At 45.7% G+C, this 16,158-nt stretch overlaps 1 protein-coding gene across 1 annotated transcript; it reads left to right on the top strand.

The window, feature by feature from the left end:
• The first annotated feature begins 307 nt into the window (after positions 1–307).
• Positions 308–10,916, top strand: DEXI (Dexi homolog). The gene is made up of 2 exons (XM_068244689.1): positions 308–836; positions 8,877–10,916. The coding sequence occupies exon 1, from the start codon at positions 407–409 to the stop codon at positions 614–616; it is 210 nt and encodes a 69-aa protein (XP_068100790.1). The 5' UTR covers positions 308–406; the 3' UTR covers positions 617–836; positions 8,877–10,916.
• Positions 10,917–16,158: the final 5,242 nt, after the last annotated feature.

The following is a 16,158-nucleotide window of genomic DNA, read 5'->3' on the forward strand; positions in this document are numbered from 1 at the left end:
TGCCACTGAGACTTTTAGAATGTGAGTTTCAACCCTGCAGTGCTGATATGTCCATTGTGAAAGTGTACACTGTTACTGAGGAAAGCTATGCAAATACAGTACAGTAAGTACAACTATTCACCCTTCCTGAAATAGAAAGTATTGTGACTCCGTCCACCTGCCATGCTGCGCTCTGAGCCCGCCCCCCAGCTGAATGTACATGCAAGGCCGACTCCGCCCACTGCAGTGCCAGGCGTGTGCTTGATCCAGGGGGAGCTGAGCTGGGTGCTGGGCAGTGGGCGGTGGAGGAGTCAGTGCAGCTGTGCATGTATACTGTGGCTGGCTGCAGGATCTACCCGAGCATAGTAACCCTGCCCCGGTGGCACAGCTGGATTCCCCGGCCCAGACGCTGAATGACACCCCCTATATGTTTTACGTGGGATTGTTCTTTGTCAACGTGCTGATCCTGTACTATGCCTTCCTGATGGAGTACATTGCCCTGAACGTGGGCATGGTGTTCCTCCCCGAGGACATGGACCAGGCGCTGCTGGAGCTGGGGGTGCTGTCAGAGCCCGCCTCCCTGCTGCTCTACGAGTCCGATAGCGAGATGGATGTGCTGGACGGCTACCTGGACTAGCGGCGGGACTGCAGGCTGCTATGCCGGGTGACGGGCTGATCTGCTGCGGACGCTGGCCATCAAGTCAGCGCTTCCCGGGGTCTCACCGGGACTGATCTGCTGCGGACTCCGGCCATGGAGGCGGCACTGAGGAAATCCTCTTCCTCCATAGAAGGCCACCTCTGCCCCTCCAGCACGCCCCGTGTTGTGGCTGCCTGGCCGAGAACCCTACTGACTGATAGTAAGTTCCCCAGCAGCAGCTGCCACTCATCAGTCTTTGTCATATAGAGGCCCGTGTCATTGTCACTCACTTTGTCACCAGGCTCTTGGGCCTAGCATTGTCATTTACCTTTTTATTATCCACTTTACAGACAATCAGTCGGGTTTCCATAGAAATCCAGTTATTCATGTTTGTTGGACAAACAACTATGTAGTGCAATTCTACCTGCACATACTAGATTTTAGTTGGTGTCTCAGGCAAAAAGTAAAGCTAAGTACTTGAAGATGTATCAGGGATCAACCAATGGCATTATCCAATCCATCTTGATCCTGGCAACTATGGCATGGTGGTCAAAGGGAATCTGAACGATCGTCATTTATTAATTGGACATTATGGCTGTGATTGCCGCATGTCCCTAAATATCATTTAACGACTTTTCACCAGTTGCAAAAAAAAAAAAATGACCACAAACATTGCGTTGTGGGTAGGGATTTTAGTGTCGGTACAGTGGCATCATTTTAGCGATCCACAATGCTGGTTCACTGAATGTCCTACACAAGCATGCTGGTTCAGTGAGTGACCAACGCAAATGCTGGTACTAGTCTACTTTAAGGGACCCAGCAGGAAGCCCCGTCGGGAAATTTGGCTAATGTGACTGAGTGGACAGCACCCTCCTGAACTGCCAGGTTTCCCATAGGTTGAAGTAAACTCTGTCCACATTATTTGGCCAATTACAATGCTTTGTGCTGCAAGAGGGTACTGTGATTGGAGAATTGCTCCCTTTGAGGATACCAGCTGGGTCCCCTAAAGTAGTTTAGCACCTAAATGCCAGATCTGTACAGTGATCATTCCTAAACTGTCATCTGCAATTATCACCAGGGGTGTTGCTAGCCCCAAAGATCATTAGCATGTGCCCCGGATGTCCCCCAGGCAGCAGGCAGTAGTACTCCTCTCCAGCTGCTTAGTCTCCAGATTCTGCAGATATCTCTTCTGGGCTTCTCTCCCCTTAAAGTGGCCATACACTGGTCGATTTGCCATCAGATTCGACCAACAGATAGATCCCTCTCTGATCGAATCTGATCAGAGAGGGATCGTATGGCCACCTTCACTGCAAACAGATTGTGAACCGATTTCAGCCTGAAACCGTTCACAATCTGGTGGTGGTGGTGCTGCTGCCGCCGCTCCCCGCCTCGCATACATTACCTGCTCCGCCGGCGCGAGTCCCGTTGTCACTGCTGTCTTCTCCGCTCTGGTCTCCGGCATGCTTCACTTCTTCCTGCCCGGCAGGAAGTTTTAACAGTAGAGCGCCCTCTACTGTTTAAACTTCCTGCCGGGCAGGAAGTGGAGACCAGACCGGACCAGAGCGGAGAAGACAGCAGTGACAGCGGGACTCGCGCCGGCGGAGCAGGTAATGTATACCCGCTGCATTGCATCGGTCGTCGAGGATTCAAACCCGCTATCGACGCACTCCCGACCCGCCGGCGACACCCAGATGCTAGGGGGAGAATTGCCAGCTAGAGAGGATCTCTCCAGACTTGGACAGTGGATGGAGGAGATGAGTAGTTCCTCCTGCTTTGCTACTCTGCTGTGTCACCACAACACCCAGCATGCCCCATAGAGGCACCTAATACACCCCATAGAGGCACCATAGTACCCAGCATGGCACCACACAACACCCAGCATGCATTATATATAGAGAGAGAGAGAGAGGGGAGCTTCATCCAACATTTTGCTAGGCAGGCCTACTTAGACTGCTGTTAACTTGAAGTAAATTTGTCTCCATCAATGACCACACCCACATTCCGGTGTATGGTCACACCCATTTTTGGACGGAGTGCCTAAAAGTGCCCCCGATCTCTTAGGATCCTAGCAACACCCTTGATTATTACTAAGAAGCATTTCGGGAGACAAATATTCAGTGTCTTCATAGATGCAAGAATCTCTGAAGTCTACATTGTTTGTGGGATTAGTTTGTATTTACATGTCTTCATATACTCTATAAAGAGCATTACTTAGCCTTTTTTAAAATCATCAAATTACTTGATAGCAAGTAACATTTCACTTTTTAACATCACACACAGTGAGAAAGATTTAACAATTTGGACACACCACATGGAAGTGTAAATTAGGATTTTGCCACATCGTCTGGAAGTGTAAATTAGGAGCACATAAAAAAATCTGCTATAACTCCACAGACTGTTTTTAAAGTGACTCCGAGCTCATAAAAAAAAATGAAAGTTGTACTCACCTGGGGCTTTCTCCAGCCCAGTGCTGGTCGGGAGGTCCCACGACGGCGTCCTGGCTCTTCTCCTTCTCCTCGCTCCGGAATGGCTGACAGGCCGCAGCCCGGGCGACACTCGCCCGAGTGTCGGGCTGCTCCTTCCGCGTATGACGCGGATTACGTCACACGCCGGCCGGCGTGAAAGTACTGCGCCGTACTGCCACGCCGGCCGCCGTGATGACGCGAGGCGGCCGGCGTGTGACGTAATCCGCGTCATACGCGGAAGGAGCAGCCCGACACTCGGGCGAGTGTCGCCCGGGCTGCGGCCTGTCAGCCATTCCGGAGCGGGGAGAAGGAGAAGAGGCAGGACGCCGTCGTGGGACCTCCCGACCAGCACTGGGCTGGAGAAAGCCCCAAGTGAGTACAACTTTCATTTTTTTTATGAGCTCGGAGTCCCTTTAACACTGCTGGTAAAATCTTAGGGCTCAGACACGCTATAAGCGTTTTTTAGCCATCAGCATTTTCGGAGTGCTTTTTACATTAAAATCGTGATCGCGATAAAATCGCACGATTTTACCGCAATTCTAATGTAAGTCAATGGGAGCATTTTTTTAAAAAACTCTACAAAAGTGCTGATGGCTAAAAAGCGCACAGAAAAGAGCTTATAGTGTGTCTGAGCCCTTAATGTGCCCATTAACGGTACAGTTTTTTCATCAGATGGGATCTTTCAACGCAGTTTTTATGATCGAATTGTACAGAAAACTGCACAATGTGTGGCAAATATCGATGTACTGGCCAATTGGAACAGAAAATGTAATAGATCCAAAAGTTGGATCTGAAGAGAGATAATGCCTTAATTGACCCGTTTATGGAATCAATCATTACCTTACGATTACTTACGATTTTAAAAGTTCATTGAAAGATTGCAGCTAATGAAAAAATTGTACCGTTAATAGGCACCTTAAAGTGTACCTGGGACAAGTACACTAAAGATTTTATACTTACCCAGGGCTTCCTCCAGACCTATAAGCACACCTGAGTCCTTCGCTGTCCTCCTGCGGTCCTCCGTTCATAGACGATCAACTCCGGTAATTGGCTCAGTGACGTCAGCTGGGGTCTTCTGCGCATGCAGAGTGATGACGAGAGTGATAGAGGCAGTTTACCAGCTGTGGGCTCTCAGTTTATAAAGATCTGTAGAACAGACTATAGGTATGTACACACATCAGATTGAATTTGGGCAAAGCAGCTGCTAAAGATTTATAGAGAATATTCAGTGTGTACAGCTACTTTGACCCTCCCAGATGCATTGTTAAAAGAGCCGACTTTCCAGATCATATCGACTAAACTCTGACCTTCATGCCTCTCCCACTCCATGGTGCATTGCTCATCATTACTCTGCACCCGCTCTATAGTAAGTAACCCAGCCTTGGTCTGTACAGCATCAGTCACGAGTGTATCGTCTGAGGGATTGAGCCCTTATCCCTGCTAGGCAACCGAAATTGCATGAGTGTACTTAGTTTATGTCTCTATGCTCTGGAGCCAGTGTCCACCTCTGGAACAAAACACAAGTGTTCTCTGATCATTTGTTCAAAAAGAAAACCTTCCACAGATTATTTAAAAAATGGTAACATTATAGGAAGTCTCCCTGTGACAATGACCAGCCAATCCTGTCGTATTATGCCACAGTTGCTATACAGGTCTCATCCACTAGAAATTTCTGGAGGTGAATCCACTGTGAGCACAGTAACCGGTTAAAATTGGTTGGAGTGCCCATACATGATATAATCTCGATTGTATGTACAGTCTGTAAAAATCGTTTTAGATTTTGCACTGGAAATCAAGGTACTATGCTGCCACCACTCTATTAAAAACGATACCTTTTCACGATTTACATGTTACCGCTGGGAAAACTAATCCAAAAACATGGCCTGACATACCACTGCTATGCAGACGACACTCAACTATATCTTTCCTTCAAGCCTGGTGTGACAGACCCAACTCTAACTATAAACGCCTGCTTACGTGAACTACAGCAATGGATGAATGACAACTGGCTGAAACTAAATGCAGACAAAACTGAAGTCCTTCTGATAGGAGGGCAGAGCATGATAACAAAACAACTTAACTTGCAGTCTTCACCACTGGGAATAGGAGGCACGGATCTGCGCAGCTCTGATCATGTGCGTAGCCTGGGAGTTCTAATTGATTGGGATTTAAACTTCAGAACTCAAATCTCTGCTGTGGTGAAATCATCCTATTTTCACCTGAAGAACATTGCAAAAATCAAGCACCTCATACCCCCAGAAGATCTGCCAACCTTAGTCCACGCCTTCATCACATCCCGACTGGACTACTGCAATGCTCTCTACACTGGCCTTCCAAAAAAGGTCTTGTACCGACTACAGCTGATACAGAATACTGCTGCCAGACTGCTAACCAACCAACCCCGTCACTGCCACATAATGCCAGTCCTGCACTCCCTTCACTGGCTACCTATAGAATGGAGGGTCCTATTCAAGATCGGCCTACTGACATTTAAATCCCTGAATAATCTAGGCCCTGGATACATGAAAGATATGTTACAGCTGCGTAGCAATCCCCGCATTCTCAGATCAACAGGTTCTAATAATCTAGTCATACCCAGAGTACACCTGGAAACTTTTGGTCCCAGAGCCTTCTGTCATGCTGCCCCTACGTTTTGGAACTCCTTACCTCAACAGATCAGGACAGCTCCATCCCTGGACGTGTTTAAATCCAGACTGAAAACCCACCTGTTCAGTTTGGCATTTGCAGAAATATAACTTTTGTTGTGTGAATACTTCATCCTACTAATTACTGAATCTGAGAGAGCCTAAGCGCTTTGAGTCCTATGGGAGAAAAGCGCTATAGAAATGTTATTGTATTGTATTATTGTATTGTATTGAAAGCTAATTATTCCTAAAAGGAAGAAAATGGTTAATTGCAAGCTAACTAGCCAAATCAACAATTTATAAAAATAAGATCATGTGATAGTGTGTCTCCTTTTTTAACCTCCCTGGCGGTAAGCCCGACCTACGCTCGGGCTACCCGCCGGAGAGGATCACATGGCCCCCGGAGGATTTTTTAAAATAAAATTTGATTTATATGCTTAAGGTAGCACGTGGCTAGGTAACATATGCCACCAAGTCCATCCGCTCTCCCCCGATCGCTACCGTTATACGTACCCCCCAGGGATCCCGCGATGGCGTAGCCTCCCAATCAGCTCCAGGCTTCGCTATGGGGAGGATCGGGACTGCGCATTACGTCGATGACGTCAGACGTCATGTCTGATCGTTGCCATAGCGATGACTGAAGCTAAATGGTGAAGCTGCGGCTCTCGCGGGATCCCGGACGGGTAAATATTGCCGGCGCCGATTGGGGGGGATCAGAGCGGTGCCGGGGGACTTGGGGACCATAGTTAGCTTGCAAAGTGCTAACTTAAGCATTTAAATCAAATTTTATTTAAAAAAATCCTCCCGCGGACGCAGCCTCTGAAACGTTCTAGCATAGATCAGAATAATCAGGTAACAAGGGCAAAACTGGAACGATGAAATCGTTGGCTTATTATAAAGCTATACACAAAAATATACATTGGAGCTGGCAAATAAAATGTCTGGCAGCAGAACAGAATGATTGGATAGAATAAGCAAGGGATGAGAAATGAAGTAGAATGTCTGAAAGTTCAAAATACCATGTATGAGTCCAAAAAGTGATAAAGTCTTTGTGCTGAAATAATCCAAAGTATTGCGTGTTGGCCAGTGTCCTGCTGGCCTGTCGATTGATGGAATTCGAGGGCAGATGATGAACAAGGACAATGGACCTAAGTAGGTCTCTGCGTTTTAAAGCGGACCTGAACTCATAACTTCCTTTCTGCTCTAAAATATAAGTAACAGCATAATATCCTTTAAAGAAAAACATTTCTTTGGTACAGCTGATACAAAATACAAATCCTGTAATAAATCTGCTCTGTTTCTACTTCCTGCTTTCATGAAAGCAAACATATTGTTAACATCCTGTGTTTTCAAATGAGCTTATCTACCGTGGCAGTCAGGTGACACGGGAGAGATCAAATAACTTGTGATTAGACACAAATGATGGGTAATTAGACAGGCTAAATACATACAGGGTGCATTTCTCTGTTTTCCTGTCGTGTGTAAGATTTCCTGTCCTGTGAAAAGATTTCAGGTCCACTCTAACCCTGTAACTAGGAGAAGCTATGACACGCAAAAGTCCAGTCTTGTGTAATTGGAACAGGGGGCAGCCCCTTCTCCAGGGAGAAAGATTGTGGCAGAATTCCTGCTTTGCCAATCTCTCCATGTCTGTAGGTCACATCAAGAAATAGATTGCATATCCACATTCAGTAAGGCATTACAAATCCACAGATATGAAATATGAACAAGAAACAATAAAGTATGCCTGAAAATGTTAATATCCCAGGGTGCCTGTGTCCCATTTCTCCAAGAATTTCCTGAAATGGGTATCAGAATAACCTGAATAATTTCTGAAAAGATGGTTAATTTAATATATTCCTAACCCATGAAAATGGTAAACGATTAATTTTTGGGTTACAGTAAGGTCAGCTATTCCTTGTGAAAGCAGCTGGTTGTGCACAACTCGGATCTTTTGAAGCCAGTAGATCTTCTAGAGGTATTAAGACTCCTGGCATTTTGGAGCCGCTCAAGACTAGTGAAAGGGTACTTTTAACCTTGATTTACGAGTTTGTCAGCGGGGGTGCTGTGCTTTCCAGGAAAGTTCTGATACGACCTGAGTACCTATGCAATTTGGCCTGGCATCGCAGCAAACGTTTCTAAAACTTTGTCAAATGATATATATAAATCATTTGATCCCTTTCCCACTTACAAGAATGGAATAGTTTGATATGCTGATGGACTGCATGATGATTGGCTGCACTTTGGAGAGGCTGCATGATTGGCCCAACTGTGAACAGGAAGTTTTGTCTTGCCCAGTTACAGGATGCATGCTGCGATATGTCCAGCCTGGTATTCGTGTTACCTGGCTATGCAGTCCTAAGGTATTCTAGACCTTGTCCATCCACCAAATGTGCATCCTAGCTAAAGAGTAACAGCGGCGCTATTCGTTGCACCCCATTGAGGCATCGGCTCACCTGCCAGTGTGAAGAGAGCATCCGAGATAATTGATATCACACTAACGCATGATGCGTGTGCCACCTACTTTTCACTATATCCAGAGTCAGTGTCGCGTAGGGGCCAAAAAACTAGTGTACTACACCGAATGTTTATTATTCCCATGTTTACTATACCAGGCCTTGCTCCCATAGACTTATAATGGAGATTTCCCGGGACCTGGAGGGGTGGTTTACTATACCTGAGTTTATTGAAACGAGATTATACTGTACTATAAAGATCTGGTAAGATTGCTTCACTACATTGCCACGTGTCGCAATCTTAACAGGCAAACAAAGTGGGATTATGCATCTGTTCCTAGTTCTAGAAGAGTTGCACGTTATGCTGGGAATACACGGGTCGATTATGCACCGGAATAGAGCCAGGGGTGCGTCCCCGCAGCCACCCGGATCGATTCCCGCTCGTCCCCGTGGGCATTTCTCATCTCCCGTACGTTTATTCTTTTGTTCTCCTCGCCGGTATCAAGCGCGTAATCGATCCGGCAGGGTATCGGACAGGTCGGAAATTATCAATCGAGCCATCAGCGGCTCGATTGATAATTTCAAACGAACCATGTATTCCCAGCATTAGACTTGGTTGCTATGAGTCCTGTAATTATTACTGTTTATATATACATCTATCTGTACATCTAATTGCTTTCTTTTTTTTTTTTTTCAGTCTGGGAACTTTATTGGAGCTTCCAAGAACCTTAAATGGGCACTGCAATGACATTGAGAAGAATGTACTCATTTATTCAGGATACCCAATCGTTCCTACTATGTCACGAAGCCCTTCTCCTCCTGGTGCACTCTGGGAGACAAGGTGTCTGCTTACTTTGGAACATACAACAAACAAACATTCTGCAGTGATGCTCCGTGCAAGCAGTAAAGATTTCACCACCTGTGATAAATTTTAGAATGTAAATCGGGTTAAGGAAAAATTTTACAAAGAGCAAACACTGACTAAACAGTTTCTAAAGTAATGTAAAAACTAAGCAATTGTATCCATTAAGTTATATTCAGTTCCTCTTTAACAGAAAACATGGACCAACATCTCAATGAATAATACCTCTGACACATTCAGAGCATGATCTAAATCAGGACGGCATTTATCTTGTGTTGCACATTTTTACTAGCACACATCCTCAATAAACGTGCCATTTTCTTTTGAAGATAAATTATGAAGAAGTCTGCATTGCGCTATGATGGAAATCGCTTTTGTGGTATCTTGATGACAAGGCTCTCTTCACACTTTGTGGTTTTACAGTATGTTCTATTTCCTGAAACAAAGCAATAGGACTCGGGTGGCGGCACGTCCCGCACGGCCCAAGAAACGGGCATGAATAGGAGGTGCAGACAGTGCCTAACAATGCCATGAGGTATTTTTGTATTTCAGAGACTATGGAATAGGGTGCTCCATGTCAAGCATCCACATGGCAGCACAACCCAATGAAGAAGAATGGCAGCTGACTTTGCACTCTAGCACTTACATTTACTAGCTATTCTAGGGCTGGCAATACCCAGGCATTGCAATGAAGGATAATGTAAATTGGAGCTTTTGTGATTGGCTTGTGATGTTGAATGACACATCTTTCCCAGAAACTCACACCTTTCAAATGATCCTTATCTTTCAGGGCTTTAAGAAGCTGTAACTTGTATTTCAATTTCCTTCAGAGCTATTTTTCTGAGATGTTATTGTATGTAAAAATGTAGGGCAAGAAAATGAAATCACACATAATTTCTGACCATTTTACCAAATGCTGTATATTTCCATAGCTGGTCTATGTGGATGTATTGGTGGACATCTGATATACCTGGTTCCCCATGGACATAAGATGATTTCTATATAAAAGGTACTAACATACGATCCAGCTTTTCATTTTCAGGGGGACTAGCAATAGGCGGAGTCTAAAATTTATGTGCAGTTTCAATTTAAAAATAGATCATTTGGTGGTTGAGTTGTGCTGGCACATCCAACCGTTATCTTATCACTGTTAGTTTTTGATGATTTACTGGATTATTTATTATTTAACAAAGCAGCCCAAACCGTGATGATATACCCTATATCACAGTGGAGGCTCGACTTTTTGACACCAAACTTTTCGGTGTAAATTGGTGGGGGGTGGGGGTGTTGGCCTATCCACGGGTGATATACCACGAATAACATGCTGCGGCCCATGTACGCAGAGTGCACTTCAGCATGTATAGCTACCTGTTCTGGCTTCAGCTTACATCATCTAGTGTCCCATGCAGCTTCTGAACTGGCCACTAGAGCTCCAGGCATACTACGGTGTCGTGACTGAGCCTGGAGCTTTAGTGGTCAGTTCACATTTGCACGGGACACTAGATGCAAGCCAAAGCCAGGACAAGTAGCTATACATGCTGAAGCACCCGCCTGCACACTCCAATGCACGCGGTGCATGGGGGGCTATGGTGGCATATTGAGGGTCGGCCAATTGGCGGGTCATAGCTTTTTGGCCTATTTTTTAGGCCGTATTTTGTTATTACTTATCTACGCATATATTTGGTACATATAATGTTGCAGCCACTTAAAGAGACTCTGAAGCGAGAATAAATCTCGCTTCAGAGCTCATAGTTAGCAGGGGCATGTGTGCCCCTGCTAAACCGCCGCTATCGCGCCACTAAACGGGGGTCCCTGCACCCCCAAACCCACCCCCGCAAACGTTAGTCGTGGAATTGGTCGTTCCTGGAGGCAGGGCTAACGGCTGCAGCCCTGCCTCCAGTCGTGTCTATCAGCGGCGCATCGCCGCCTCTCCCCCGCCCCTCTCAGTGAAGGAAGACTGAGAGGGGCGGGGGAGAGGCGGAGATACGCGCTGACAGACGTGCGTGGGGCAGGGCTGCGGCGGTTAGCCCTGCCCCAACCAGGAAGAGATCCCCCGCTGCACCGAGGGGATTTGGGGGTGAAGGGACCCCCGTTAAGCCGCGGGATAGCGGCGTTTTAGCAGGGGCACACATGCCCCTGCTATCTATGAGGTCTGAAGCGAGATTTATTCTCGCTTCAGACTCTCTTTAAGAGCTCAGCCAGAAATCCTCATCAGATGGAATACTCCATACAGCATTTACATACACTTATTCTTGGGCATAAGAGTGACTGAACAATGGCATACTATCATCAGTAATATGCTGCCACCTGCACCACTTGTAAAGGTATTGCCCTGATAGCTGGACTTATCTCTACGTTTAGAGCTTTATTATAATCTACTCCTGGGTATGGTATCACTTCTTCTATTTGTCTCCTCCTTCGTCAATCAATTATATCAAAAGCATTGCACTAAGGGCCCTTTTACACTTGATCAGTTGCTCTCAGTTAAAACGGAAAGAAAACTGATTTTCAAAGTAATGCCCATGTTTTCCTATGGCACCTTTCACACTTAACACGTTTTAACTGAAATCTTCTTCCCAATGCACCGCTATGGAAAAAACGTGTACCAACGTGCACTAACGCATACTGATGCACACTAACTGATTAAGTGTAACGGGCCCTTAGTCTCCTACTGGTGCAGCTACTGTGGCTGTCCTCTACTTACCCAGCTCCGGACCTCACATGCTGCTTGTTCAGCACTCTGTTGCTAAGTTCCGCCTCCCGTGTTTAGCTTCGCCTGATGGAAAGTGATACCATACCTAGTAATGGATTATATTAAAGCAGGATTTTCAGCCATAAAATCAAATTCCATTTGCCCACTGCTCTGTGCTTATTGTGCAGCCTGCAACCTGGCTGCATTGCAAGCACTTCAATCAGAAATGTTTCTGCTGCAATAAATCTTATCTCAGTCAGCCTGGCTCTATTTGGTATATTGCCGACGAAAAGGAAGCTTTTCGTCACCCCTCCCACATTCCTGCTCCTCCTGGCTGAGGGCAGTTCAGTGAGCTGATGAATAACGATCTATGCTGAGCTCACTTGTTTACAAAGCAAGCTAGATATGACAGTGCAGTTTCTAGGAGAAAAAAAACAGCTGTGGAGTCGAGGAGTCAGAGCAATTTCGGGTACTTGGAGTCGGAGTCTGTGTTTTCATAAACAGAGGAGTCGGGAGTCGGATGATTTTTGTACAAAATCCACAGCCCTGGTAAGTATTAGACTAAGGAGTCGAGGAGTCGGAACCATTTTGGGTACCTGGAGTTGGAGGTTTCATAAACCGTTGGAGTCGGATGATTTTTGTCCCGACTCTACAGCCCTGAAAAATAAAAGTAAGGGAGGAAATGACATAAGGATTGGCATAAAAATGCCAAAGCCAGGAGCAGTTTTCTCTTTATTTACTATTTAACATTCACTGAAATCAAAACGTGGACAGTACAGTACATATATTATGTAAGTAGAACAAGTGTTTATTTATGTTTTTTTTCCCCCTAGGATAGTATGGCCGTCCCTCCTGCTTTATAGTGTACCCAAGGTTGTGCGGGGGGGGGGGGGGGGGGATGGGACACAGAGACCATGTTCCCTTCCAGCGTCGTAACCCCAGAGGTGAGGAGATGTGGGCCACAGGAGCGGCGGAGATGGCGGCTACCTAATCCTCCCAGCCTGCCGGATCAGGTAGCAGAGTTGTTTTTTTAATTTTATAACCCCACCTTGGGTTCTCTTTATGTGCTCTGAATGTGAGGGATCAGTCCTGTGGTCCCATCAAGTAAGGGCAATACCCTTACCAGTGGTGCAGATGGCGGCATATTATTGATGATAATATGCCATGAGCAATGTCTCTTATGCCTAGGAATAACTATGCAAATACTGCGGGAGTATTAACATCTGAAGAGGATAAACAGTGTTGAAGGATTTGGCAAGCTTACCTTGATTGACCCACAGGTGGTGGGAGTTTGTTTAGCACACTGGTTCACCCAAGTGGGGGCATATAGTGATGATATACAAAGACCTGTAACTTGGAAAAACCAAACTTATTTCATTTTTCTGTAGTTTGTACAGTAAAATGGTAATTAAAGAAAACCTGAACTTAGATTTACATGGAGGATTCCATATTTGTTTGGCAGGACTGCCAGTTGCTAGGCAGTCCTGCAACAGTACTGTCTGAATCACACACCTGAAACAGGCATGCAGCTAATCTTTGAAACCTCTGATCTGCATGCTTGCTCAGGGTCTGTTGCTAGCAGTATTAGAGGCGTGGGATCAGCAGGACTGCCAGGCAACTGGTATTACATTGTTTAAAAAAATAAATAAATATGGCAGCCTCCATATCCCTCTCACTTCAGGTTCCCTTTTGAGTGCATCTGAGATGAACAGCACTGCAGCATTTATATTTACCTAGGGCGTCTTCCAGCCCAATGCTAGTCATCCCAGGCTTCTACGTTGTCCCATGTTAGGCTTCAGTAATTCTTCCAGTCACACTCCATTGTGCATGCGCAGCCAAGCCCCCCCCCCTCCCTTTCCCCATGCACAATGGAGTGCGACTGGAAGAATTACTGAAGCCCAACATGGGACAACGTAGAAGCCTGGGATGACTAGCATTGGGCTGGAAGACGCCCTACGTAAATATAAATGCTGCAGTGCTGTTTATCTCAAAAAGCCTGGAAGGATAGCTATGGAGCCCTCGGCTTGCTTGGGGCTGGAGGAAGCCTCAGGCAAAGATAAATGCTGCAGTACTGTTCGTCTCAGGTGGGCTTTAAGTTTGGTTGCTATTGATTATTACATCTTTTTTTACTACATATGCCGGTTAGGCTTTTGATTGATCCCTAGGCAGTTTACCAAGAAGTAGCTGGAGAGCTTTCATGCAGGTGACTTCTCCAGCAAGACGATGAGCGCAGAATCACCAACACACAAGCCATCATTCATTGTTCAGTGATTTGACTTCATAAACTGAATCTGGATTGGCTGCTCTGGGTTTTTGCACTTGGCAGACCATAATTCCTCCTAGCATTGCATTATTAAATAAGGCCACAACAGTGACTTGTAACGGCTTATAATAATCGCCTGAATGTAATTTTGTTACTCACTTCTGGTATCTGCATGAGAATAATAGTCCAATATCTCTATTTGCTCATCATAATTAATATAATAAGCTGCTATACCTTAAGGACTCATGCATCCAAGTGCTATAGTTGCAGTATATTGCTGTCTTCAGCTTCCACCACTGATGTGGTTTAATGAATGTGTGAAAGTCCCTACTTCCTTTAGTGGTGAAAGCAGGCTCTACATGCATAGGACGTAAATTGCCAAGACATTGCTGGGTTAGCAGTCTCGGGTGAGCAATAAATAATCCAAACTGGCCCACATTTATTCAAACTAAACTCCAACTTAGTAGTTGTAGGTTATGATCTACATCTGGGTCATATCAGACTAAACTAGGGGTTTCTGAAGTGATGGTTAAATACTACAGTACCTAGTTATATGAGGGGAGGGGCGTTAGAGAAAAAAATTGTGGCCTGGATGCAATTAACTTTTTCACCTGAGTTTTCTCCTAGGAGATAGTTTTTCAACTTCTTTCTAAAATAACTTATCACTTAGTAATGAAAAAGTACCAAAAAGAAGGTGAAAAAGTACCGTAAAAACAATTTTGAGTATTTTCTTCTGGAAGAAGCCCCAGGTAAGTAAAGAGAATGTATTTCTTTGCCTCAGAAGTCCTTTAATTAAATTCATTAAAAAGTCAATGTATGGTTACATTGATGTCTGACAGCAGTGCAGGCAAAACAAAGTGTAAGGGCAGTATTTTTTACCTAATCGAACTGATGCCTACCTTAAAGAGAACCTGTATTGAGTAAAATTATTTGAAATAAACACTCGAGGTAACTTCAAATGAACATTACATAGTTACCTTGCCTTCAGTTCCTCTCAGAAGCTCACCATTTTCTTCTGACAATAATCCTTTCCAGTTCTGACAACATTTTGTCAGAACTGAAATATATCAGTTGCTCTCAGTTATATATCAGTTGCTCTCAGTTACAGCTGAGAGGAGAACTGATGTGTCCATGTTTCCCTATGGCTCAAGTGGGCGATGTTACAGTTTAACAGTGTGCTGACCAGGAAGCGGTTATGGGGTAATGGCTATTTTCAAAATGGAGGACGGAGAATTCCCTTGATCACAGTGGCCAAACAGTACGCAGGAGGTAAGTATGATGTGTGAATGTTTATTTAGACTTTTATTTTCAGTTCAGGTTTTCTTTAAAGGACTTACGAGGCGAAACGCCGAAAAAAAGTTAATCACTTGCCTCATTTGTTAAGGCACGGAGGACGCCGTCCGCGCCCTCTGTGCCGATCCGCCGGGTCCCCCCGCTTATTAGCCCCCCCAGGCCGGCTGCCGGCCCCACGGCCCGGGTCGGGCTCTCTCGCCTCTCCCAAGATGGCCGCATCCTTTGCCACGCTACGTAGCGTGGAACGGAGGGGTTGGCCCTAGAGCTACGCAGCCGCACTCGCGGCTATGTGGACTGCGCAGCCGCGGGCAAAGGATGCGGCCATCTTGGGAGAGGCGAGAGAGCCCGGGCCGTGGGGTCGGCAGCCAGCCCGGGGGGCTAATAAGCGGGGGGACCCAGCGGATCGGCACAGAGGGCGCGGACAGCGTCCTCCGTGCCTTAACAAATGAGGCAAGTGATTAACTTTTTTTCAGCGTTTCGCCTCGTAAGTCCTTTAAGAGCATGGTATATTCCAGTATACTGTGTGCCTGCTGTTATATAACTGCCGAACAGAAACACCAATGTGCATTGGCGATGTTGTCTTGCCAAGGAGACCCCGATGTCCCTGCTGCATAGATACAAATATATACAGTATGTAACCTCTGCTACTACTCCTTGCAGCTATAGAAACGTTTCGGAGGACTCCTAAAAAAAAAGAATCTACACAGCAGATATGCCGGAGTCTCGATGCCAATGCATGCCGGTCTCTCTGTGCCTGTCTGACTATCTTCTGTATAGAGGGAAACAAAAAGAGCAATATTCTCTGAGGTGTGCCACAACACCCAAATAGACTTTATTCCAGTACAAGGATAATGCCTGCGACTATCTCC

The sequence above is a fragment of the Hyperolius riggenbachi genome, chromosome 7 (assembly GCF_040937935.1).
Source record: "Hyperolius riggenbachi isolate aHypRig1 chromosome 7, aHypRig1.pri, whole genome shotgun sequence".
NCBI lineage: Eukaryota > Metazoa > Chordata > Amphibia > Anura > Hyperoliidae > Hyperolius > Hyperolius riggenbachi.